This window comes from Hypomesus transpacificus, chromosome 8 (assembly GCF_021917145.1).
Source record: "Hypomesus transpacificus isolate Combined female chromosome 8, fHypTra1, whole genome shotgun sequence".
Lineage (NCBI taxonomy): Eukaryota > Metazoa > Chordata > Actinopteri > Osmeriformes > Osmeridae > Hypomesus > Hypomesus transpacificus.
The window spans coordinates 1,020,196-1,043,817 of NC_061067.1; the positions used below are offsets into that span (position 1 = coordinate 1,020,196).

Here is a 23,622-nt window from a genome sequence, read left to right on the forward strand (position 1 = left end):
TAATTCTACATTCATCCCTGTCACAGAAATCCCCCGCTGGCTCAGTTGCTGTGCCTCCCTCCAAGGACTAGCTTTTGTCGTTTCCGTCCAGCTGCTCCCATCTATAGCAACTGAATGGCAGAATCCTTGTACGCTAGTTACACGAATTGCGGATACATTGGGGAGCATTCTTGCACCGGCAAAATTACACAATGGAAGAGCGGGCTGCGAAAGATACATAGTCTGGTCGTGACTGAACAGTTTACCGCCCGCTGGCTCAAGGGAAGGTGCAAGGGCGAGGACAGATGAAGCACGCCGTTCCTTGTTTCTCCTACCTCTGTCTTGCTGTTAGGGAACCGCCCAACTTGGAGAATGAATGTGACCAAAAGTCCTCCGCAAAAGTGTCATTTGCTTGTTTTGGGTAGATTTGAAAAAAAAATTTGGCGCTCCATTTTTCGAAACGACGTAAATTGGGTGATGCCCGGTTAGACAACGGCCAGAGTCTCCAGTGGAACCCTACGGTGCTCCCTGTTTGAGAGGAACACGCTTTGCATTTAAAGGGACAGTACCTATCTTGCTGCTGTCTGCAGTGGGTAGGACGTAAAAGGGTCGAATAACAAATAGGCGTCATCAATCAAGATTATTTTACTCCATCCACACGCTTATTCCACGTTAGGAATAAGTAGATACGTAACTAAATATGTTAAATCATGTCAAGCAGGTCATAGGACTTACATTTCGCAACTTCAAACGGTCAATCATTTACATGCAAACTATACACTGATCATAATCCGATAATGGTAATAATGCGATTATAAAACTGATCATGTGAACATCTTTATCTAGTAAACTAGAGCTAGCGTACAGTACTGAGCGTAAATGCCTGAATTATAAGATTAACGTCGTCGATTACTTTTCGTTACTATTAAAAGTAACATGAACGCCGTTGGCATTTGATTCTGCATCAAATAGGCTAAAGCTACCTAAAGTAACATATTTTTTTCCTCAAACGAAAAGCTAAATAACTATTTGCTAACACGGTCTGTGTTAAACGTTTTTTTGTGGTTCTAGCATGCTCGTGCAACAAAGTTGTTACTTAGTAACAAATAGCCTGTAAGCTAGATATCGATAGGCTAGCTAGCCTAGTAGGATTCAATGTGTTGATTGAATAAAACCAGAACATTCTCTGATCAAACATAGCCTACAGGGCCAATACCGAAAGACACGGCGACACATGGTTGCAGAAGGATGATGGTGGTACTAGTTTTGTCCGTGGAGCATACATCGACTAATAAAAAGAATCATGTTGCCGCGTTTATTGAGTAGTCTAATTGTATTATTGGCATAAACCGACAATTGCTGGTAATCAGGTTTCACATGGTCATGTAAAATCACTTATTGACTCTGACTGATGTTGGGTAGCAAATTAATACAATCATTGCATCAATAATTCAGTAAAAAATAAGAGCGCTAAGCTGGCAATGATATGTCGGATCCTGTTTCTGTAGAAGCCCCATTGTAACGATAATAATGGGGAATAGCGTCATAATTTCCCTTAAGCAATCAGTGGGCACTTAGCCAAGAAGTGAGACCTCTGATCATTATAACACTTTTAGAACAAACTTGTTTTCCTTTGTACTATCTTACAGAAGAGAGTACGTATAAATGACTCCGCCAAAAGCCAAATTGGTCATTGAAGCTCAGGTGATTTCATCAATATTCTAACACAAGTCTCGGAAATGGGGACATGTTCATTCAAAGAACACTGAGATCACCTTCCCAAGTATCTTAAAACACATCCAGCAATCAAGAACAGGAGAAGACCTACCAACACCACTCTATCCAGTCAAGCATATATCTCAAGTCTCAGTCCTCCCATGTATGGCACATCTGACTTGCAGGGTAAATTGCACAAGGCATTGAGAGTCAAAGTTCTGCCAAGCCAACTGATAACCAGAAAATGAGCATGTCATTATCTCCTATAGCTAATACTAGGAGCTCAGTGGGTCACAGTCCTGTGGAGACGCAAGTGTGTTAGATAAGGCAAATTACTTGTTGAAGACAAAAATGAAACTCAAAATGACTCAAAATGAAACTATATATATAAAGCATAATAGTTTTAACATGGGCCCAACCACATGCGCACAGAGCAACACCAGTTTGAAGGCCAGTATGGTTTAAGTGAAGTGTCAAGACAAGGCATACACACACTTGGCGATGATGTTCGGGTCTTTTTCAAATTCTGCTTCTACGTGTCTTCATATTCACTTCCCACACAGGTGGGTAAACTGTCCCTTGCTCACTTTTTCCATTGTTTGCCAAAAAACGGTTTCTACTGTCTCCTTTTATCGTCTTTTCTCTGCCGTAATTATCCAGGTCCACTCTCACTGTACTTTCCACCTCTTCAGTCTACCTTTCATTCTAAACAGATCGATACTGGTCCTCTCAGCAACCCATTTCAGCTCTGATTTATCCCAGAGCAGATCAATGCGTCTGGGACTCCATGATGGTGCACAGGCACCTCGGTAACCCGCTACCGTTGCTTGTCTGTTGAGTCAGCTTGCTAGCTGACCTCCAGGCTCTGTCACGTGAGAGCAGCGGAGCCTTCCTGCTAACCTACCTGGGTAGGTCAGACCCACATGCCCTGACTTCCTGAAAGCCACAACTGACAAGCTGTCGTCACCTGAGCAGGTGAAACAAGAGCTGACAATGTGTTTTTTTTTGTACCCATGGTTGCTATCTACATGTGCCCTAATTAAACTCATCCCTTGCTGATAACCTTGCCTTTATCACCTGGGCTGGAATGCAGGCAGACAATGCTGTTAATGGAAGACTAGACCACAGTCCCCAGTTGGTCACATATCAAAGGTTTCAGCACAGTGTCTGCTCTGGGCTGAACCCAAACCTAGTCTGGCTAAATGCCAACATTTCACAGCTAAAAACCAGGCTGAACCCCCCTGAATAATACATAGAGGTAGGCTGCATAATTCATTTCTATTCTCCAGCAAGGCAGAGTTGATTTCACCAGACACCCTGCCTCTGTTCGACATCCATGCCTTCACTCAGCACATGACTTAAATGTCAACCACTATCACTGCTTCTCCCTCAGCGACCATTGTACAGTCCCAATTAGCCTGACGGCTTCTATTATGTTCTAAATGCCCTGAATCATTGTGCTTGTGATGTCACAACATTTAGTCCAACAGTGACAACTCAGAACGTGCTGTCACACCGATGCTGATGTTCAAACATCAACTACATTTAGTCATTTAGCAGACGCTCTTATCCATCAACTCAGAAGACAGAAGCTCTTCTCTCACCACAAAGACACACAGGTTCACAACATATAAATGTATAATAACTACCAACCACCTCAAGTTAGATTTACTACAGCTAAACAAATCTGCTCTCAGCCAAGCAAAACTCCTTTCAGAAACGTTTTTTTTTTGCTTTGTTCTTCTTGTTCTGCCCTCTTCGAATGACATTGGTCTCTTCTTCACACGTGTGAATCAGCAGGCCGTTTCTCGAGGTCAGGAAAGCTTTACCTACAGAGCGCCGCCTGACTTTAGCACCCCTGCACCCCGTGGCTGGGCTGCCCCCCGCGGCTGGGCTGCCCCCCGCGGCTGGGCTGCCCCCCGCGGCTGGGCTGCCCCCCGCGGCTGGGCTGCCCCCCGTGGCGACCGGCATGACTCGTCCCTGCTGGAGGTCCACTTGCAGGTCCACTTGTTTCTAGGCGGGCCAGTAGGTCCAGTTGCTATGGCTATGGGGTTAGGGAGTAGAGGATGAAAGCCTCTTAGAGGCAGAGTGAGCAGGGATGATAATCCCCTCTGTGTCTGCTCTGCAACTTCACCTGCTGATAATCACACACCTCTAATCCTGCAGGTGAGATCGCGAACGCGCGGAACGGAAATGATGTCTCCGATGGCACAGACCGACACACCTGAACATATGTGGTCTCTAAAGTTGACCGCCACACACCTGAACATATGTGGTTTCTAAAGTTGACCGCCACACACCTGAACATATGTGGTCTCTAAAGTTGAGCGCCACACACCTGAACATATGTGGTCTCTAAAGTTGACCGCCACACACCTGAACATATGTGGTCTCTAAAGTTGAGCGCCACACACCTGAACATATGTGGTCTCTAAAGTTGAGCGCCACACACCTGAACATATGTGGTCTCTAAAGTTGACCGCCACACACCTGAACATATGTGGTCTCTAAAGTTGACCGCCACACACCTGATGCAGAAATGCAGACCCACATCATGCAACGTCCCCGACATGCAGCTGCTGATCTCCTACTTGGCCCTTTAAAAACACACCAGACAACTCACACATGCATGCATCTATGCGCATGCTAAAAGGCATGTCATGTGCATATGCATGTGTAATACGTGTGTTCTAAATTGTACATGTATTTGTACAAACCCGATGTGTCTGTTGACGAGTGTGTCTACCGGAGAGCATTAATGTCTGCAAGTACGACTGTCCTTAAGTGTACTTAACAAGCGTAAATATATTTTTTTAATAATGACTCAGATCAACATACACTTACATGGTTAGGTAATGCATGTAGAATGGATGTAGACCTGCACTTTTCAAGTAAGCTGTCTAGGTAGTGTAGCAGGACAAGCACATGCAGTGACTGTGCACAGAAGCAGACTGTTTCAGTGGTCGTCAGCCCAGGTCATGGCAAACTACAGGGGCATGCTGGCTTTTGCAACAGTCCAGCACCGAGTCCAACTCCTCCCTCTCCACTGATCAATGACCAATCAGAGCAATGACTAATCAGAGCAATGACCAATCAGAGCAATGACTAATCAGAGCTGTTGATCAGGTGGAGCCTGTAGCTCTCCTGGATCAGGACTGGGGACTACTGCTTCTCCTGCCTTTGAAGTTGGCTGCATGCACCCATGCCTCCCAAGCAGTAGGGGGCGCCAGCCTGAGCGTAGGTCACTCACTTTTGTCAAACCTGTCTGCGAGGCGGGAGCGCATGGTGACTCCGGAGCCCAGCTCTGGGTCTTGGAGGCCTGTGGAGTCCTGCCTAATGGGGGTCAACACTAACTGCTCTGGGGGAGCCGGAGAGAGGCCACCACAGGAGAGAACAACACACATGAGACAGGAAGTCAGTCGCACAGCCATCCAACACACACACACACACACACGTGAACAAGCTACAATCGAGTTTTTTTGTTAGTGCGAGTATGTGTGTTGCTAAACAAATGAGTGGAAATTACACCATTGACAGTGAATGTAAGTGTTCGATTACCGGTTTTGGTACATAACAGCATATTAGAGATTTAGGGTCAGGTTGAGATAAAGAGTGTACAATAGCGCCCCCCAATGGCTAGCTGAGTATGTACTCTAGGGGCCGCTTTGCTGCCGCTTGTTACCTCCTAAATAGTATCCTTTAAGAAGTGGCAACCATGACAACCAGGCATTATCTTTACCAAGCAGATCCAGCATTGCCAGATAATCATTGTCACCCAGGCTTGCAAAAAAACAAAAACACCCTTCACTTTGGTCTGTGTTCACCCATACAAAACCCAGTCCAATCTACAACACTGAAACGATTCTGTTTGCTATACCGTCCAAGCAGATAGCAGGCACATTATACTCTCCCTTTCTTCAATCCCTACATTGGGTTTGGAAGATTACACTGAGGTATTGGGAGGATGAGACAATGAAAAGATTCAAGCAATATCTGATTGATTATCTGTTTATCAATGATGTGGTTTCACCAGGTTCACAGTTCAAGATTGTAAATGATAAAACTTTGCATTCTCTCTAACAGTTTCCCCTTATCTGCTGTCACCTCCTGTTTGTGTGTGTATGTCAGTGTTCTTTGTGTACACGTATGTGTGTGTGGGTGTGTGTGTGTGGGTGTGTTTGGGTGTGTGTGTGAGACAGATTGGGATGACAGACGTCACTCACACAGGGGTGTGTGGCAGCACGGTGATTAGGATAAATAAGCAGGAGGGATTACAGAATAAAAGCTAAAGAGAAGCTGAGATGTGCACGGTCAGAGTGAGCAGGGCAGGGCACTGACTGTCAGAGGAAGAACTCATCTGTTGACAAAGGTCAAGCCCTATGATATCTAATGTCAAAGGGCTGCAATTACATTGAATCTGATTTAATAGTCAAGTAAAAGAGTAGTATATGGATTCCCAGGGGGACATTGTAACACTCCCAAGAGGGTTGTTAGTTTGAATCTAAGATGGGGATTGAGAGTTCTGCAGTCCTGAAACGGGAAGGTCCCTTCTTCAGTAATTTCCTGCCCTTATAACATAGTTAAATTTCTATAATCTAGAGCCAAACCCAAATCTAAAAACGAATGTATGAAACTATGATTTTCCAAATACCTGTATGACCATTAGTATAGACAAGTGAAAAGCACACGCATCCACATGTAAGAGCACACATACATATATCACAGAAAAACGTATCCTTAAACATTTGAAAACATACAATATACTCATATGTATCAACTTTTTATATTTTTGTTATCTTATTCAACAGATTCAGTTGTGAATTTTGGCTTTAACTCTTCAACAATATGTGCACGTCGAGGTAGGAAACAGTATAAGCGAGTGTTTATCATATATGTGTACGTGCTACATATCAGGAGTAGGTATAACTTCACCTTTGAGTTTGCATATAGGTTTACAGAGTATGCCAGAGCATTTCTTCTGTAGTTGCACGAGTTCATACACGGCCCCTCGTGGGAGTGCATAGGTTTACTCAGTATTTAGCCTATGCATGAGTAATTCACTTGTAGTTGCGCGATCTAATGTGCTTAAGACTTACACAGCCCTTCAGAAAATAGCCTATTAAATGTGTATTTACCGTGACCTGTCATCGGCAACCTTGACCACGAGTGTTCTATTAGGCCTACACAAGCGTAATGGTGTTTTGCTGTTGTCATTCTGTCTAATTAGGATCGTTAGGCTACCGCGAGGATAATCGCCCAGTTATGTAGGCTAAATCCCGACAATATGCCCCACTTTCTATATCTGGAAACTGCTGGAGGGTTAGCGTATTCACATCGGTAAAACGGCCCCACAGTGCATTGCCAGTCACTCCCTGTGGAACAGCTGACCCACGCGCACCGTTGAGCACGTGCACCCGTCTTCCAGGACAACCTTTTGACATCCGGAAACATTCAACCTAACCCCTCCTGTGGATTGATGCAAAATCGCCCCTGTCAGCTGTGATCCGTCCAAAACCGACCTCTTCCAACTACCTCCGCAGCATTGACTCATCCTATAACATTTCTTTAAACCCACTCAGCCAATAAACTGAGACATAGTTAATTATTCCCGCCATCCGTGGAAAAAAGCAAGTTGCATCTCGGTCGGTGCGTAGTGTTGGGAAAGAAAAAAGCTACAGGGAAAGGCACATAAATGTAACATATCCAAAGGCAGTTTTACACTCAACACAGAGTCTAATCAATGCCGTCTGGTCATCGCCTACAAAGCAGGCCTGCACTGAATAAGTAGGCGTTGTTTAAATTATGACTGTCATTGTAGACTTAAAAACCACATGCATCATTAAATCCCTGTTCACATGCGTTAGAAGTGCAAATGTCCAATTGTAGTTTAGCTTTTAAAAAGTTACTTGGGCAGTGGGAAGGATGTGCTGCACAAACCGCTTGCACATGTGCATGACGTCAACACATGGGATAACTTTTGGGACTCGTTTTGGCACCGGTGCGCATCCAGATAGGAAGCTAGCTAGGCCTTTATACGATAATAACCGGATAGCAAAGTGACGTGTTACGTGTAGCAGTAGCCTAATTGTTGGATGCGGTGAAGGCTTAGATTCAGCTCGGTTAAACAGTTTCAGTGACCAGGCGCCTGTCCTCGCTGTCCTGAAAACTGATGGACAGCCTGAGATAGGCTTAGAATAGAGCTCTTTAAAGAATCACGTGGTGTTTAAGACATAGCCTAGAGATGGTGTTATGATGCGCACTTCAGAAAGCTCATTCGGTCTGTCTGCTTGGTTGTCTCTTTCCCCCTCTCATCGTTTAGCCTTTGATCATAACAAAATGTAATAGGGATTAGCATTGCACCCTTAAAATACGGGAGCGCGCATGACACATCGCACCTCGTTTTCCGCTGCACCTGCAACACCTATCCAATACATTGGTCGGAGAAATACGTCTGACAGTCTACACTGGTGAATTAGCTACTTTGTACCTATACTGTCCATGCCATAATAACAAGGTTTTGTGTGCGCATATGATGGCGCGATAAGCGACGCTAGGCTGCACCGCTCCCGTGCCGCAGTCCTGGCTCAGCAAGGCAGTCCAAACATAACTGTTCAGATAACCGTTAAACGTGCACTACGCAGTGTGAACGCGTGAGGTTAGCATATTGAGCCACACAACTTTAATAAATATATCGCGACACACGTCTTGTCACTGACAGATCCGATGGGCGTTCGGTGGAGGGCACATCGTCGCCCCCACTATTCGTGCTTACCTCCCTCGCTGTGGATTTTCTTCGATCTCCGGTTAAAATACATCCTGGTGCTACAAGGGTGTCTATCGAGCTGGAAGATGAAGACCGGGTCGATGGCATGCTCACGACTCACGGACACAGCGGGGAAATGCGGGCCTCTGACAAGGCGGTCGCTGGGAAACGGATCATCGTCGGTTGGTCTGAAGACATCGGAGTTAGCTTGTTACGCTGGCTGGGCTCAGCGACAGGCGAGTGGTGTGATGAGTGCGTGCGTGCGCGTTCGTGTCTATAAACTTGCCGATGGACCTATCGACTGCTAGAGCTGCTTTGCAGTCACGGTCCCCCATTGTCAACGGTTACGTAATATCTATAATAATCTATAATTGGACTAGAAGAGGTTACTGAACTCATCAAATCTGCATACACCATACCACGATAACCTACAATAAAAAACAAAACAACTGTAGACTATTTAATCTAAAATATATATTTTTAAAACATGAGAGACTGGGCTGGAATCTGTCATTGGAAAAACAAGACATGTTATTTTGGCCTCTGAAAGAATCAGAGGAACATTCATTACATGCAGTGTAAATACACACACTAACAGCCAAACAGCAGGAAATGAAGTCCACAGATCTACAGGCATAACAAAGCTGTATTTAATTCCATTGTTAAGTAGCAGAGAAGAAAACCCATGTGTTTTTTTTATTACATAGTAACATAATACATATTCATCTTAACTGATTTTTTTTAATCTCATCACATTATAACATAATACATATTGATATTTCAAACTTTGTTTTATGTCATTAAATAGGAACAGAATAAATATTCACTTCTGAATTGGTTGGCCTCCTCCAACTGTATCTGATGCGACATTCTGGTAATGGATGCTTCTTGATAACCATATTGGGACATTCTTTTGAGTCATTTCCTTCAGATCTATCATAAAACGCACACACGTGTGTACACGTTTATAATAATGCATATGCCCACACACACAGGTTCAAAGCAATACCAAACCTTATAGGTCAAACAACACACTTCCAGCTGTTGTGAAAACTGCCCCCGTTGGTGTCAATGACCCTGCACAGGGAGGAACCCAAGGTGTGGGTGTGTGTGTGTATAGGGTGTGTGTGTGTAGGGTGGGGTCATAATCAGGATAGAAAGGGTAGATATCTTATGCGATAAGACTGAACATCAGAGGTGAAAGGTTCTTAGAAAAATCGTATTTTCTGGAAATCAATGTAAAGAGAACAAGAGGAGAATTTGGGCTCTATGGTTACCAAGGCTCCAGTCCCAGGATGTCCCCAGGGCTTCTGTCTTCCTTCTTAGAGACACAGTGCAGGCGTGTGTCTGTCAGGGGCTCAATCACACACACACACACACACACACACACACACACACACACACACACACACACACACACACACACACACACACACACACACACACACACACACACACACACACACACACACACACACACACACACACACACACACACACACGTCAGAGCAGGGTGCAGGCTCAGGACTGGGACCGGAGGGAGGCTCTCGGTCAGAGACGTTCTGAGGGGCCACTCCGTTTCCCAGGGTTACGTGGTGTAAACAAACAGATCCCAGGGTTACAAACAGATCAACAAAACTGTACTTTTTCCCCCCCCCTAATTTGTGTGTTATTGCATTGCTCCTTTTCTATCGTGCGTGCAGGCTTGGTCTACCAGAAGGGCTCTCTGCATGGGGCCGTCACCAGATACTTGATTATCATCAGCTTTCTAGGGGTGTTTGAGTTTTGATGAGTGTTGCCCATGTTTCTGCATTGACCCCCCCTCACTGTCTAATGTTTGTCTATGGAAGACACAAGTAATAATGTAACACACTCTGATGGACCACTGGCTTATTGGAAGTAAAATCAAAAGTGTAATAAACAAAAAAAAGGAAAAAAACGAGGCAACTGCTGTCAAATAAAAATACAAATAATTGGGTAAACTTCTGCGAGTACACTTTAAAATAAAGATGTCAGAGCTTTAAAACTTTTTTTTTTTCTTCTTCTTCTTCTGTTACTGCCGTTACGTACGAACCTGAACTTCAACCTCTCCCACAGGTGGCGGTGACTTGTATTTACATGGTTTGATCAAATCAAGTCCAGAGATTGATTGCTGTAGTCCGTTTGTGATGACGCCCTGCAGGGATCAGGCTTAGTTAGAGTCAGTGAGACTAGTCAGCAGCGGAAAGTGAAGCTCCTTCAAGCATTAGTGCTATCTGTTAACATAGATATCTGTTAACATAGAAGAGCTCCAAAGCATTATGACAGAGGCCCCCAAAACATTAATGCAAGAAAAGAACTTCAAAACAAAAGTGCTGAAAACAAACTGAGGAATCTAAAAAAATAAAGCTTTGTTAATTCTCTGCATTTATTATTTTAGTCCTTTTTTTTTTTCCTTTTTCTTCCCCGCTTGTGGCTCTACTTTTACAGCTGGAACATGACGGATATCTCTCAATGAAATGAAGACATGAAAGTGCTATGTACATGCACGGCCCACTCGGGCATGCTCGTTAGGCCTGCAGGGGGCGACGTGGTGCCGGGGTCAGGGGTCAGTCTTGGTGTACGGCGAGGATGGGCTGCCTGCAGATGGGGCAGGTGTTGTTTTCAGACAGCCAGCGGTCGATGCAGTGGATGTGGAACTCGTGGGCGCAGGGCAGACGGCGCAGCTTGTTGCCCTGGGCGTACTCGTTGATGCAGACGCTGCAGGCTCGGCCCAGCTCGCCCTCCAAGCTGGCCTGGCCATAGGTGCGAGTGGCCAGATTGTCGATCTGCTCTTTGGTCAGGCCGCGAGGGTGATCCTCGTCCTCCTCGTCGTTGAGCAGGAAGAAGTGTGCCAGCCGCAGGATGGGCAGCGTTCCGTTCTCCACCAGGTTGTTGGTGTCCCTGCTAGTGGGCCGGCCCTCGTTGGGGTTGGCCACGCCCCCTCCTAACCTCGCCTGACCCTCCTCCTCCACCGTCCCCGCTAGCCCTTCCCTCACAGGCTCCGCCCCTGCGGCACCCACGTGGCCCAGCATGCCCTCGTTGCTGTGGATACGGTAGGCCTGCGCGGTGGCTGTGACGCTGGGGCCGTTGGGGTCGGGGTGGGCGGGCGCGGCGCTCTCCGAGTCGGCCTCCGTCTCCATGAGAGAGCTGAGCTCTCCGAAGCCCGTCATGATCTGGCGCAGGATGGATCTGAGGGCGGTGGAGCTGGGCTCCCCCAGCCCCGTCTCGCTGATGCGCCTCAGGGGGATCCGGATGGTGCTCACGTAGGTCCGGATCCCGGCCCGCTCCGAGCGGGAGATGGTGCGCCGGAAGCCGCCGCTGTCGCTCTCGAAGGTGACGGTGTTCTCCGCGGCTCGGGCCCGCGAGCGCGTCCTGCTGGCGATGCTGTCCCGGTCCCGGTTCTCCCCCGGCCGGATCCGCCTCACCTGCAGATCCAGCATGATGGTGGGGTGTCGCCGCACGCCTGTTCCCGCTCCGCCGGCCGCGTGCGACTCACCCTCCTGTTCCCCCGCCTCGGGGACGGGCTCCGTCAGAGGAGCCGGCTCTGCTGCAGCCTCCGTTGTCGCTATGGGAACAGAGGGGGTTCCATGGCCAGGCTCGGCAGTGTGGGCGTTGGAGCTGCTGCTGCCGCCGCCGCCACTAGGGGGCAGGGCAACGCTGGGGGCGGGGCTCCTCTGCAGAGGGGACCGGCTTCGCCGTGACGACCGGGAGGAGGCCCCGCCTCCTGCTGTCGCCCTGCGGATCCGCCCGCGGGATCGAGTCCTGCTGCTTCGTGGCTCCCGACCCGCTAGCGGCCCCAGGGAGCCGCCGGCCTGGAGGGCCACGCGGGGACAGTCTGGGGAAGCAGCCGCCTCCTCCTGCCCCTCCGCCACAGCTGCTCTGGGGGGCTGAGGCAGAGAGAGGCTACTCGGATTGTGAGGGCTAGGGGGCACAACGGGAGGGGTGGATGGGAGGTGCAAGGCCACACCTCTTCTTGGAGCCGGGGTGACAAGGGCCACCGGGGTAGAGAGGGGTGGGGCGGTGACAGGAGGGGTGGTGCTGCTGCGGGTGCGCCGTGTCTGAGCCCTCCTACTCAAAGTGGGGCGTGCCGAGGGGTACGGAGTGATCCTTGGGGGGGTGTAGGGCGATGGCCGGGGGGGGGGCGTGTAGGGGGCAGTGCGTATGGAGGCTGAGGCCGTGGATGAGGGGGGAAGGGGCAGCTCCGTGGGGTCGGAAGCCTCGCTGTGCTCCCCTGGTTCCGGCTGCTCGTGATTGATGTTGATCTCCAGGCTGAAGCGGAACTCCCCGCTGTTGGGGTTGGTGCGGCTGACCGCGCGCCAGGTCTGGTTGCCGCTCTGCCCGCTGCGGGTGGCGTTGCCAGTACGCCGGAATGTGTTCAGCCACTCCAGCAGTGAGTCCCCGTTTGAGGTCTCCGTTCCTGGCTCGGCAGCTCCTGAAACAAACACGTCATGAACCACCACACACACACAGCACCACCTTGCTAAACTAATACTTCCACCCGTAAGCAATAAAGCCTTATCTAAGTAAATACTACACACGTAAACTAACCTAATCTACCTGCCCCTATTCAGCCTCCTCTACCTCCCCACTTTCCTCTCTCCTCCTCCACTCCCCTCTCTCCTCCTCCTCCTCCCTCCTCCCCCTCACCACTGCTGCTCTCCTCCTCCTTCCTCCCCTCCCACTCCCCTCTCTCCTCCACCTCCCTCTTCCCCCTCACCACTGCTGCTCCCCTCTCTCCTCCTCCTCCTCCTCCCTCCTCCTCCCTCCTCCTCCCTCACCACTGCTGCTCCCCTCTCTCCTCCACCTCCCTCCTCCCCCTCACCACTGCTGCTCTCCTCCTCTCCAGCCTCAGGGTTCTGCAGGCGTGGCTCAGGGCGGGGCTGGGACGACACGCGCTCCTTCGCTCCGTCCAGGCGCTGCCGCAGCTCCTCTGCCGTCACCTCCCCTGGAGAAGAGACAGAGGACACCACCCCCGTCAGGACACATCCCCGCTTCCAAAATCCCCGGTATTCATACGAGCCCTCTCATGGCTTAGTCTTAGCGCTGACTGGGTAGGAAAACAACATGTGTAGGATGTCAGACTCTCTAGAGGCATCGTGTCCAATCAAGAGGCTCTGTGTGGTGTGTTGTTTTCTACGTGAACGCTGGATGGGTTGCAGTTCTGTGATTGGTGAGCAGATGCTTTTTGGGTGGTCATGGTAACCCTACCAGGTGTGCCCAGCAGGTTACTGTCCCTCATGAGACGGTACTCTTCCTCGCTTAGCTCGTTGATGAAGTGATAGTACGCCTCCTCCCGTCGAAGACGCTCCGCCTGTCTCCTCCGCTCATCTCGCCCACCAGGAGGGTCCATCACCATGGAAACCGCTGCCATACAGGAGGGGGGTCAGTCAGTGATTTGAAAAACACTTCAGGGGAGGCACTGATTTAATCACCTTTGAATGGGAGCAAGAACTGACGCCATTGGCTGAACCAGTATATTGGAAAGTGACTCAACATGCGTATCAATCTCACTGATAAGCTTGCAAAGTCACATGATGACATGGTAGAAGCCTACGCAGATCCAACTTGCTTTCATAAAGTCAAGATGCTTTCAAACACGTATGCAATGTTTCTGTGCTACGTCAAGGCAGGATTTTATACACGGTAAAGCAAAGAACGGCAATATTGTGGGTGGTACGACGTCAAGTTGCAGGGTAGTCTTCTAAATGAGATATGCCATTGTCAGTGAACAAACGACACGGGCCAAGAACGCCATCCATTTTGTTCTGAAATACATGGACAGTAAAGAGGTCGTGAAAGCCGACATAACGAAAAATTAAGCAAGCTAGCTAGCAATCCTCTACATGGCAAACCTTAGCAGGACTAGCTAGCTCACCTCCCGAATTCTGACAGCTAGCAATGCTAACTTCATTGATTCATTCACGTGCCTTAATGCCACCGTCATTTTAACATACTACTGTGTGTAAGCTACAAACAAATAACGTGTCCTCAATTTAACATATTAACAGAAACATACACGTTGTCAAGCTAACATTACAGTAATCCCGTCTCTCTTCAACATACCATACAGTAGGCCATGTTGAAGAACGCAGAGGAAAACTGACCGCGTCATCCTAGTTACCAACCAATCACCGACATGGGAATTATTACAGACACGTCCAATGCCCAACCATTGCACTAGGTGGGAGGGACATGATAGAGCAATCGGGCTTGATGTAAGCGCACTACGCGACAGTAGAAGACAAAGAATCATCACTTACATACAAGGACAAAATGCAGTAAATGTTGTCTACACTTTTCAGCCCCGCCTCTACCATAAAACAACAGTCGCTCTGTCTTTTAAACCTGCGAGCTGTCATTTTGAATGAACAACGCATTTGTTAGCTAATGTCAGCTAACAGCTTTAATGTCGGCAGCTGCGCTAGCTACGTTAGTGTGAAGCTAGCAAACATTACCCACACTAGTGAGCTATGCTAAGGGAACCTCTATTTAATAGATGTTAACAAGGTAATCCATTTTGTTTAAAGACACAAATAAAGTGCATACGCACATAACCCAGGAAATGTTTCTGTTGTGAATATGAGGAGATGACAACGCCATTTAGAGGTATTTGGTACCTGACACAGCAGCTGTAATATGGACGGGCTCGCTCTCCTCTCCGATCTACAATGTAGCCAAGATGGGACCAACAGTGCGACACCTAACACCAACCGAAGAGCAGTCAACAGGGACGCATTGGTTCCTATCCTTCTCACTCAGTAGAATAAAACGGTGCTGCTCTTTTTCTAAATGTTGATCTCTCTATGTGAAGCAAACGTATCCTGACTTCATGGGGAAATTGCTATAAATAATTAAATTTTAGTTAATAATAAACTATGCAATTGTCTTGTTTTTCTACGATTACTGTGAACTTAATGCTAAAGGATAGTTTTCTTTTAATACACAAATGTAATTGTTTTCAGGTCAACTAGTCAAGCAGTGTCCCTTCTAAAAAATGTTTTCCGTTAGCTGATAGGCTACTATCTGATGAGGCGTATGCAAGGCAAATACTCGGGAGGTTTATGACTTCTTTGTGAGAATTGACTGGCGCCAGGCGTCTATTACACACCGTCTGCATCATAATTATGAAATTATATTGAAACATATTTATATTAGGAAATGCATTTACACTGTCATATTTGAAGTTCAAAAGTCTAATGTACATTTATTAAATCCCATTACGTATTACAAAGAGTTAAAATCCACGTGGTGCGCCTCAACCATTTATTCTCCAACAATTCTCTTTACTGGTGGATGCAATAACGGCAGTTTGCGACAGTGCCGTGCACAATTGCGCCGTTCTCCCGAGTGAAATACCGGTTGACAAACGCAGTAGCAGGATAATACGAGGAAAGGACTATCTCTTATCTCATCTGGTTTTTCAAGTACTGTGAATCTTCATTTGTACCAACATATCATTTAAACTTTTAAATGTGGAAACTGGACTGAGGACAGAGCGACGCAAGGGAAGGCAACTTAGATTACAAATCGGGGTTGTTGAAGTAAGTTGCCTCCCAAGCGGCGCTTTAAAAGGAAGGGGAGGATAATTGACCAAAACAACAGAGAAAATGGACTATGATTTTAAAGTGAAGCTGACCGGAGAAAGAGAGAGAGTCGAAGACCTCTTCGAATACGAGGGATGCAAAGTGGGAAGAGGCACATACGGTCATGTATATAAAGCAAAGAGAAAAGATGGGTGAGTTGATAGCAAAGGCCTTGCAAGTAGCTCGCCAAAAACTACGTCAGTCTCCTATAAACTCCCAATTGTGTCGCCCACGGCTTTTCTCTAGACTCTGTCTCTGAAAGACTCGTCGCATAAATATACCTAATTTGGTCAAAGCTAATTTATAGAATATGTAGATTTTTTTAGGAATCCAGTGGGATTATACGTCACATAACCTGGACTGCGGAGCTGTTTGGCTAATGCAAAAGCAGCATCATGACAAAGCTGTCTGTCTTGTGGAGAGCACTGACATCAATTGCTAAGCCCCGTGTCATTGGCCGTGCAGTGTGCTCGACAAATTCAGCAGCAAATATCGCCATTGTAATCGTTGCTCATATTTCAAATGACAGAGTATTGAAAGGGTTGTGCTCAGCGATGGAATAGCACGGGATGTTGTTATACTTACATACTACACCTGTTTGTATGTGTGCGGGCAGTGTGTGCGTGTGTGTGCGTGTGTGTGTGTGTGTGTGTGTGTGTGTGGGGGGGGGGTCTTGAAACAGACCCTGGTTCCTAATTCTACTGTATAGGTGTCATTTTGTGAAGTGTGATCTCCAACAACAGAAGCCATATGTAAAATGAGCTGATGTATGCTTGTTATGTGGCTACTACAGCTGCTGGCAGGTTCAGGGAATGTGTGGGTTGATGTTTAGTCAAGCGGCCTGCTCCGTCGTAGTGGCAGTAAATACTGCCTCACAATTTCAGGAAGATTCGATATTATTTAATATATTTCTTTCAACTCTTTGTTCAAGTGTATAGGGAGAAACATGCATCACAATTGCTGCGTTATAAGGATGTGGCAATGGCCCATTTGTCAATTTTTAAACCGTAAGAATGTGTAATTGTTTTAGGTAACAGCACTGTAAATGTATCTAACCAATAACGTGTCAGTTTACTTATACTGCCCCATGCGAACTCAATCACACAATGTCTTTTCCTACAAATAAGATTCAGGAGTCTGTCTAAAATTGTATTTTCTACAAGTATTTGAGTGTCTCTTATTGTCTGAAAAGAATAATCTGGTCTCAAGTGAGTGGATCTGTGCTGTTAGTAGCAGATCAGTCTCAGCCCCTCTAGGTAGATTTATTCCACCAAGCCTTTCACCACAGCCCAGACTTACTGGCGGCCTGAACCACATTTTAAGATGCCCAAGTGTTTAAAGATGTTTGTGTTCTCCTTAGGAGACTGCTGTTTACAAGATTCTCAGAGTTAATTTGTTCTCCAGGAGTTAAACAGTGCCCGTGGAGGCAAAGAGAGCAGTTTAGGACTAGAAAAGAGGAAGGGTTTTTTCAGCCTTGCCCTGCAGTCTTTTTCAGTGTATCATCCATCCATATTCCTCTAGTGCTCCAACATAGTAGGCCCGCACTAGCTGCCACGCATGGCCTGGTCCTCTCCCCTCTAATGGGGCTTGGAGGTGAGGTTGATTACATAAATCCAGAGGTAAATCAATGATTGAAATCTCCCTCTTCAAACCCACAACACTCCTGCCAGCTGTCTTCCTTTATGAATCCAGGCAGGTAGCTAGGCCTCCTGGGAGTTGTAGTATGTTGTGTTGATGTGGCATATCCTTTTTCTGCTTACAGAAAGGACGATAAGGACTATGCCCTGAAGCAAATAGAAGGCACTGGCATCTCCATGTCGGCGTGCAGAGAGATTGCAGTGAGTATTTGCTTATATACATGTCCAAATATAAACAACACCATGTTCTTTGTTGTCCTGTCCCCATCGGTTGTAATACAATGTCATATTCATGATGTTGTGTTGCAGCTGCTGAGGGAGCTGAAGCACCCTAACGTCATCTCACTGCAGAAGGTGTTCTTGTCACATGCAGACCGCAAAGTCTGGTTGCTGTTCGACTACGCCGAGCACGACCTCTGGGTAACACACACAACACACACTTGGTTCTTTACAGATCTGTCCACTGTGTCCATGTAAATAAACCTCCATGCCATTTGTGTATGTAAATGTAGATTAAATTACATTAAAGCTTTTGCATACAATCATTTACGTTTGTCATCTGGTTTGAAGTAAGAAAGACCCAAATGGGCATGCATTGATTTTTATGGGTTTTGCTTAGGTTGAACCCTAACCCAGTGTTTCACCAACATCCTCCACTTAATTTCAGAAAGCCTCAAACCCAACTGGTCTATGTAGTGTACACACATCAACACACAATTACACACACCCACAGACACACACTTACGTACCCTAATGAACAGGGGTTCTCTGTTCTCTCCAAAGCACATTATAAAGTTCCACAGAGCCTCCAAGGCCAATAAGAAGCCCCTGCAGCTGCCCAGAGGAATGGTCAAGTCCCTGCTCTACCAGATCCTGGACGGCATCCACTACCTGCACGCCAACTGGGTCCTCCACAGAGACCTGGTGAGATTGTCGAGGGAGGGGGCAGGTCGATTAACATGTGGCAACCAGAGTTTCCTGCAGAAAATGTGTTAGTTAAGGTGGTAGGGTGGGGGGGGGACGACGACGACACGACGACACGACTAGTTTGTGCTATAGACTGATGCGGGGGGGGGGGGGGGGGGGGGGGGTAGGCTCATGCGATCTGCAGAGAAGGGAGACTGGCGTTTTGGAATGAGAGAGGGAAAACAGGACCTTAACTGAAAAGTGCTATGGGAAACCATGGGCAACTATGCTCCAGAAGGTCCTTTAGGTCGTACGGTTTTAAAAAGACTGCTTTTACACTGATGTTCGTTGTGACTCATAACCAAAGTGCATGCTTGAGAATGTAGTTTTACTTCAGTCTTTGACAGACTCAGTATACATATGTTAGTTTTTTTCCTTGCTTCATAAGACAGTAGAGGCTTACTGCAAGGAATTTTCTCTATTTAGAAATAAATATAACAGTTGTTAAAACAGAATTCTCAATCTGTTATGCGGCTAGGCTTTCTGTAGATGTCTAGGCCCTTTGGGGCTTTCTCTAAAGGAGCTGATGTCTCGTATTTGTCCAGTAGAGGGCAGGATCTGACATTTTAACTGCACCAGAAATCCCAATCATGTAGCAGCAGCGGTGCCAAACCACTGCAAATCTTTAATAACAAGCTGTCAATCTCGGTCATAGGATAAAGTAAATATCCGTATGCTGACATGTAACATTCTCCTTTCAGAAACCTGCCAATATCCTAGTAATGGGGGAGGGCCCAGAGAGGGGGAGGGTGAAGATTGGTATGACCCATTCTCCTATCACAGCATTGTACCCTTTACACACCTCCTGTTCTGTTTTAAAGTTGCATTTTATTTGTGTTCATTTTGTTGGTTTCTCATTCCCCTCTCTCCGCAGCGGACATGGGCTTTGCACGCCTGTTTAACTCACCGCTCAAGCCTTTAGCAGACCTGGACCCTGTGGTGGTCACCTTCTGGTACAGAGCACCAGAGCTGCTGCTGGGGGCCAGGCATTACACCAAAGCCATCGGTGAGACTCATTGAAGTGTTTGTGTGTGTGCACGCGTGGGTGAGTGTGGTTTGATTCCCGGCCGTGCAAAAATGACGTGTCCTTGGGCAAGGCACTTCACCCTACTTGCCTGGGGGGGGGGGGGGGGGGATGTCCCTGTACTTACTGTAAGTCGCTCTGGATAAGGGAGTCTGCTAAATGTAAAGGTCACTTTGTCTCCCTCAGACATCTGGGCGATCGGCTGTATCTTCGCAGAGCTGCTGACCTCTGAGCCCATCTTCCACTGTCGCCAGGAGGACATCAAGACCAGTAACCCCTACCACCACGACCAGCTGGACCGCATCTTCAACGTCATGGGCTTCCCAGCAGGTGAGGACTTCTGGACGTCCTGCAAAACTTGACACGCAGGGCAGAGGAACCCAGAACATGGCAGAGGAACCCAGAACAGGGCAGAGGAACCTAGAACAGGGCAGAGGAACCCAGAACAGGGCAGAGGAACCCAGAACAGGGCAGAGGAACCCAGAACAGGACAGAGGAACCCAGAACAGGACAGAGGAACCCAGAACAGGGCTGAGGAACCCAGAACAGGGCTGAGGAACCCAGAACAGGGCAGAGGAACCCAGAACAGGGAAAAGGTTTTCACCAGGCCTCCTTCCTGGTGCTTGAAATGGATGTTTAGGGAGAGATTCTGGTTAGATTTAAGTTCTGGCCTCTGAGCCAAGGCAATCTGTCTCTCCAACTGACCTGACATGAGGTAATCCTGGTATCTCCTGATGCTAACAGATAAGGACTGGGAGGACATCAAGAAGATGCCAGAACACTCGACCTTGATGAAAGATTTCAGAAGGAACACGTGAGTGTGTGTGTGTGACCCTTTCTCTGTCTGTCTGTGTGTAGTTTTCCAAGCCTTTAATTTGTTTTCAATTCATCCAAACTTGCTGAATGTTTTCCATCGGTATCACAGGTATACAAACTGCAGCCTTATAAAGTATATGGAAAAACACAAAGTCAAACCGGACAGCAAAGCATTCCACTTGGTAAGTCTCAACAATAAGTACACCCAAGTGGTAGTGGCCGATGGCAGTGAGAAATGAAGAGGGGTAAAAAACCGAACCCCTGAACCTGTATGATAATCTAAATCTATCAACCACTCATCCCCACAGCTGCAGAAACTGCTGACTATGGACCCCATCCGCAGGATCACATCTGAGCAGGCCATGCAAGACTCCTACTTCCTGGAGGAACCTCTGCCAACTTCAGAGTAACTACACACACGCACACACACACACACACACACAGAGAGAGAGCACAGTGTGTCATGGCTTTGTGACAGGAGCTAAACATGTAATGTGGACATAATGTCAAATCCACCTGTGCAAACTGCCTTGTTTGGAATTTGGCCACAGTAAACAAACTCGACTGGGCGTTGTTGACGGTAAACAAAAGCCTTGTGTTGGTAGTTGAATGTTAATTATGTGTGTGTGTGGATGTCCTCAGTGTGTTCGCAGGCTGTCAGATCCCCTACCCCAAGAGAGAGTTTCTGACGGAGGAGGAGCCGGAGGACAAGGCCGAGAAAGTAAGAAATGTGTGTGCCTCATACCTCATAACACTTCATTCCTTTGTGTAACAACTTTTCTGTGGAGTTATTATTTACCTCACGGAATATTGTGTATTTGTCTTTGTTTTTCTGTAGTTGGGCTTTTAATAGGCTGTGTGTAGGGAGAACTTGTGGTGTTATTTCTCTACGCTGTTGTGTACGGTTGATGAAGGCTTGTGTCCGTGTGGTTCTGAATCAACAGAAAAACCAGCAGCAGCAGCAGGCTAATAACCACACCAACGGAGCCGGGCATACCGGTAACCCTGACAACAGCCACGCCCAGGGCCCTCCTCTGAAGAAGGTGCGAGTGGTCCCGCCCACCACTACCTCAGGTGGCCTCATCATGACCTCAGACTACCAGGTGTGAGGCATATGGAAGCACACACACTGTGTGGAAGACAGAAAGGGTTAGGGTTAGGGGCACTTTTTTAAATCCTTTAAATATCACAAAGGGAATATATAAATTGCATAGCATTATAAACATTTTAAAATATGTACACTGATGTGTGTGTATACACTATACACAAGCCAAACTATTGGGATTTGTATTGACATATAGCTTAATAGAAGAACATGATGTGTATATCAATCGTTATTGACATGGTGTGTCAGTTTGATAGGACACACGGCACCTAATCTGGTTGATGTTGACATGTTCAATTGATTACAATCTATTATTATAGGAGTCAGATGGCTAAACGGTTAGGGAATCGGACTAGTAATCTGAAGGTTGCCGGATCGATTCCCGGCCGTGGCAATGACGTTGTGTCCTTGGGCAAGGCACTTCACCCTTCCTCGGGGGGAATGTCCCTGTACTTACTTTAAGTCGTCTGCTAAATGTCAATGTAATGTAAATTATAATCAATTCTCTCTCTGTCATATTCAGCGCTCCAATCCCCATGCTGCTTACCAGAATCCAGGACCAAGCACATCACTGCCCCAAAACAGCATGGGATACTCCTCCACGTCCCAGCAACCTCCGCAGTACTCTCACCAGAGTCACCGCTACTGACCCCCCTCACCCGGACCCCTCACCCGGACCCCCACTCGCCCCCCCTCTCCCCCGCCACCACGCCCACTCGGGAGAATGTACTGAGGGATGTGCGAGTGGGTTATTCTTATTGTTTTCTTCATGGCATCAGCCTACTACCGCCAAAACCCCACCCCAGAGGGGCCCCCTCCCTGCAGGCCGTCTGGAGGCTGAGGGGAACGGGGCATACGGTCTGGACCCAGCACTGCTGCGGAGCGGAGGCCCTGACCAGGAAGGCTGAGGAGGAGGGATGTTGTCAGCTTCTCTCCACTCGTAACATCATAACCACATCCATTTGTGACCCTCAGAAGACAGATCTCCATAGCCGGTACTCCACTGCAACAGATTCAAATGAAGATGACTCAGTTTGGGGGAGGGGGGGTGGGGGGGAGGTTTGTCTCCTGTCCTCCTGTACCCTACACCTCCCTCGTTCCCTCCTCCTCCCCTCGCCTCCTCCACCAAAACTCTACCCAGCCGGTTCCCCTTTTCCTGTTGAAGCTTGGATGAGACTAAAGCTGCTATGCGACTGACGGCATCGACAGAGTGCCTACCCCTCTGTCCTCATGTCTGTCTGTCCTCCTGTCTGTCTGTGTGTCTTGTCTGTCTGCCTCTACAAGGGCCTTCGCTGGGGACCGAACACAGCTGCTGACCGAACGCAGCTGCTGACCGGGACGTGCTGGGAGCAGGTGGGGCACCCACTGCAAGAACGAGGAAAAGAGAAAAAAAAAAAAAAAAGATTTTAGTCGTTTCTAATTTAATCTGTTTTCTTGGTTCTGTGTTCATGGTGAGGATGAAATCGGCTGATGTGGTCAGCAGTCGTTCACTGTTGGCAAGCCTTAGAACTTCATGAGAAAACCAACCAATTGTCGAGGACAGCAGATGGAACATTGTACTGTATTGTATTGAAATATTTTACATGAAGCAAGTATCCTGACAATAAAAGAGGAAAAACGGCACTATTATAAGTGTTTTTTGTACACATCTAATTAGATCTGTGAAGTGGATAGAGGAGTAAGTGCAAGTGGGTACTTTTTCGTTTTTTTTTCTTCTTCCAGGAATAGAACTCCTTCATGGAGCCCATCTCAGTCCTATATTCGGGATCGCAAAAATATATTTATTTTCCATATGGGTCACAAGCTTGTCGGAAAAGCAGCAATGATACCCTGTGTTATTTTACGCTTCTATGCACCCAGTGCTACTTCCCAATGATGGAGGTGGCAGATATTCGCCTCCCAGATCATCAAAAGAAGCTTGACCACGTGTCGTTTAGCTTCCCTGAATCTAACCAAAGATGGATATTTGTTATGGATCGTTTGGGTCATTTTAAAGTATTGAGTAAGTCCCC

The 23,622-nt window shown here is 47.4% G+C and overlaps 3 protein-coding genes across 13 annotated transcripts in view; 1 reads left to right on the plus strand and 2 right to left on the minus strand.

The window, feature by feature from the left end:
- Nucleotides 1–9,074, minus strand: part of atp8a2 (ATPase phospholipid transporting 8A2) — a 38,999-nt gene extending 29,925 nt beyond the window's left edge. For 4 of the 8 annotated variants that reach the window (XM_047023514.1, XM_047023515.1, XM_047023513.1 and 1 more), the window contains exon 1: nucleotides 8,468–9,074. In XM_047023514.1, coding sequence (XP_046879470.1) covers nucleotides 8,468–8,510 — 43 coding nt within the window. In that variant the 5' untranslated portion in view covers nucleotides 8,511–9,074. Of the gene's footprint in view, nucleotides 1–314; nucleotides 546–1,807; nucleotides 1,906–8,467 lie in introns of those variants that run through there. The other 4 variants (XM_047023519.1, XM_047023517.1, XM_047023518.1 and 1 more) reach the window with 3 other exon arrangements.
- Nucleotides 9,075–10,021: 947 nt separating this feature from the next.
- rnf6 (ring finger protein (C3H2C3 type) 6) lies at nucleotides 10,022–15,183 on the minus strand. Of its 2 annotated transcripts, none has more exons than XM_047023547.1 (4): nucleotides 15,097–15,183; nucleotides 13,688–13,843; nucleotides 13,302–13,424; nucleotides 10,022–12,911 (listed from the first exon to the last, which is right to left on the minus strand). In XM_047023547.1, exons 2-4 carry the CDS (start codon nucleotides 13,833–13,835, stop codon nucleotides 11,047–11,049), a joined length of 2,136 nt encoding a protein of 711 aa, XP_046879503.1. In that variant the 5' UTR covers nucleotides 13,836–13,843; nucleotides 15,097–15,183; the 3' UTR covers nucleotides 10,022–11,046. The 2 variants fall into 2 exon arrangements, with proteins under 2 accessions (XP_046879503.1, XP_046879504.1); XM_047023548.1 differs by having other exon boundaries at nucleotides 15,030–15,103.
- Nucleotides 15,184–15,767: 584 nt separating this feature from the next.
- cdk8 (cyclin-dependent kinase 8) lies at nucleotides 15,768–23,233 on the plus strand. 3 transcript variants are annotated; one of them, XM_047023559.1, is made up of 13 exons: nucleotides 15,768–16,214; nucleotides 17,825–17,900; nucleotides 18,009–18,119; nucleotides 18,483–18,623; nucleotides 19,367–19,424; nucleotides 19,540–19,671; nucleotides 19,876–20,019; nucleotides 20,434–20,503; nucleotides 20,615–20,687; nucleotides 20,814–20,911; nucleotides 21,148–21,235; nucleotides 21,450–21,548; nucleotides 22,134–23,233. In XM_047023559.1, the coding sequence occupies exons 1-13, from the start codon at nucleotides 16,087–16,089 to the stop codon at nucleotides 22,257–22,259; spliced, it is 1,344 nt and encodes a 447-aa protein (XP_046879515.1). In that variant the 5' UTR covers nucleotides 15,768–16,086; the 3' UTR covers nucleotides 22,260–23,233. The 3 variants fall into 3 exon arrangements, with proteins under 3 accessions (XP_046879515.1, XP_046879514.1, XP_046879513.1); XM_047023558.1 differs by having other exon boundaries at nucleotides 15,769–16,214; nucleotides 21,148–21,226; nucleotides 21,450–21,608; XM_047023557.1 differs by having other exon boundaries at nucleotides 15,770–16,214; nucleotides 21,450–21,608.
- The last annotated feature ends 389 nt before the right edge of the window (nucleotides 23,234–23,622 follow it).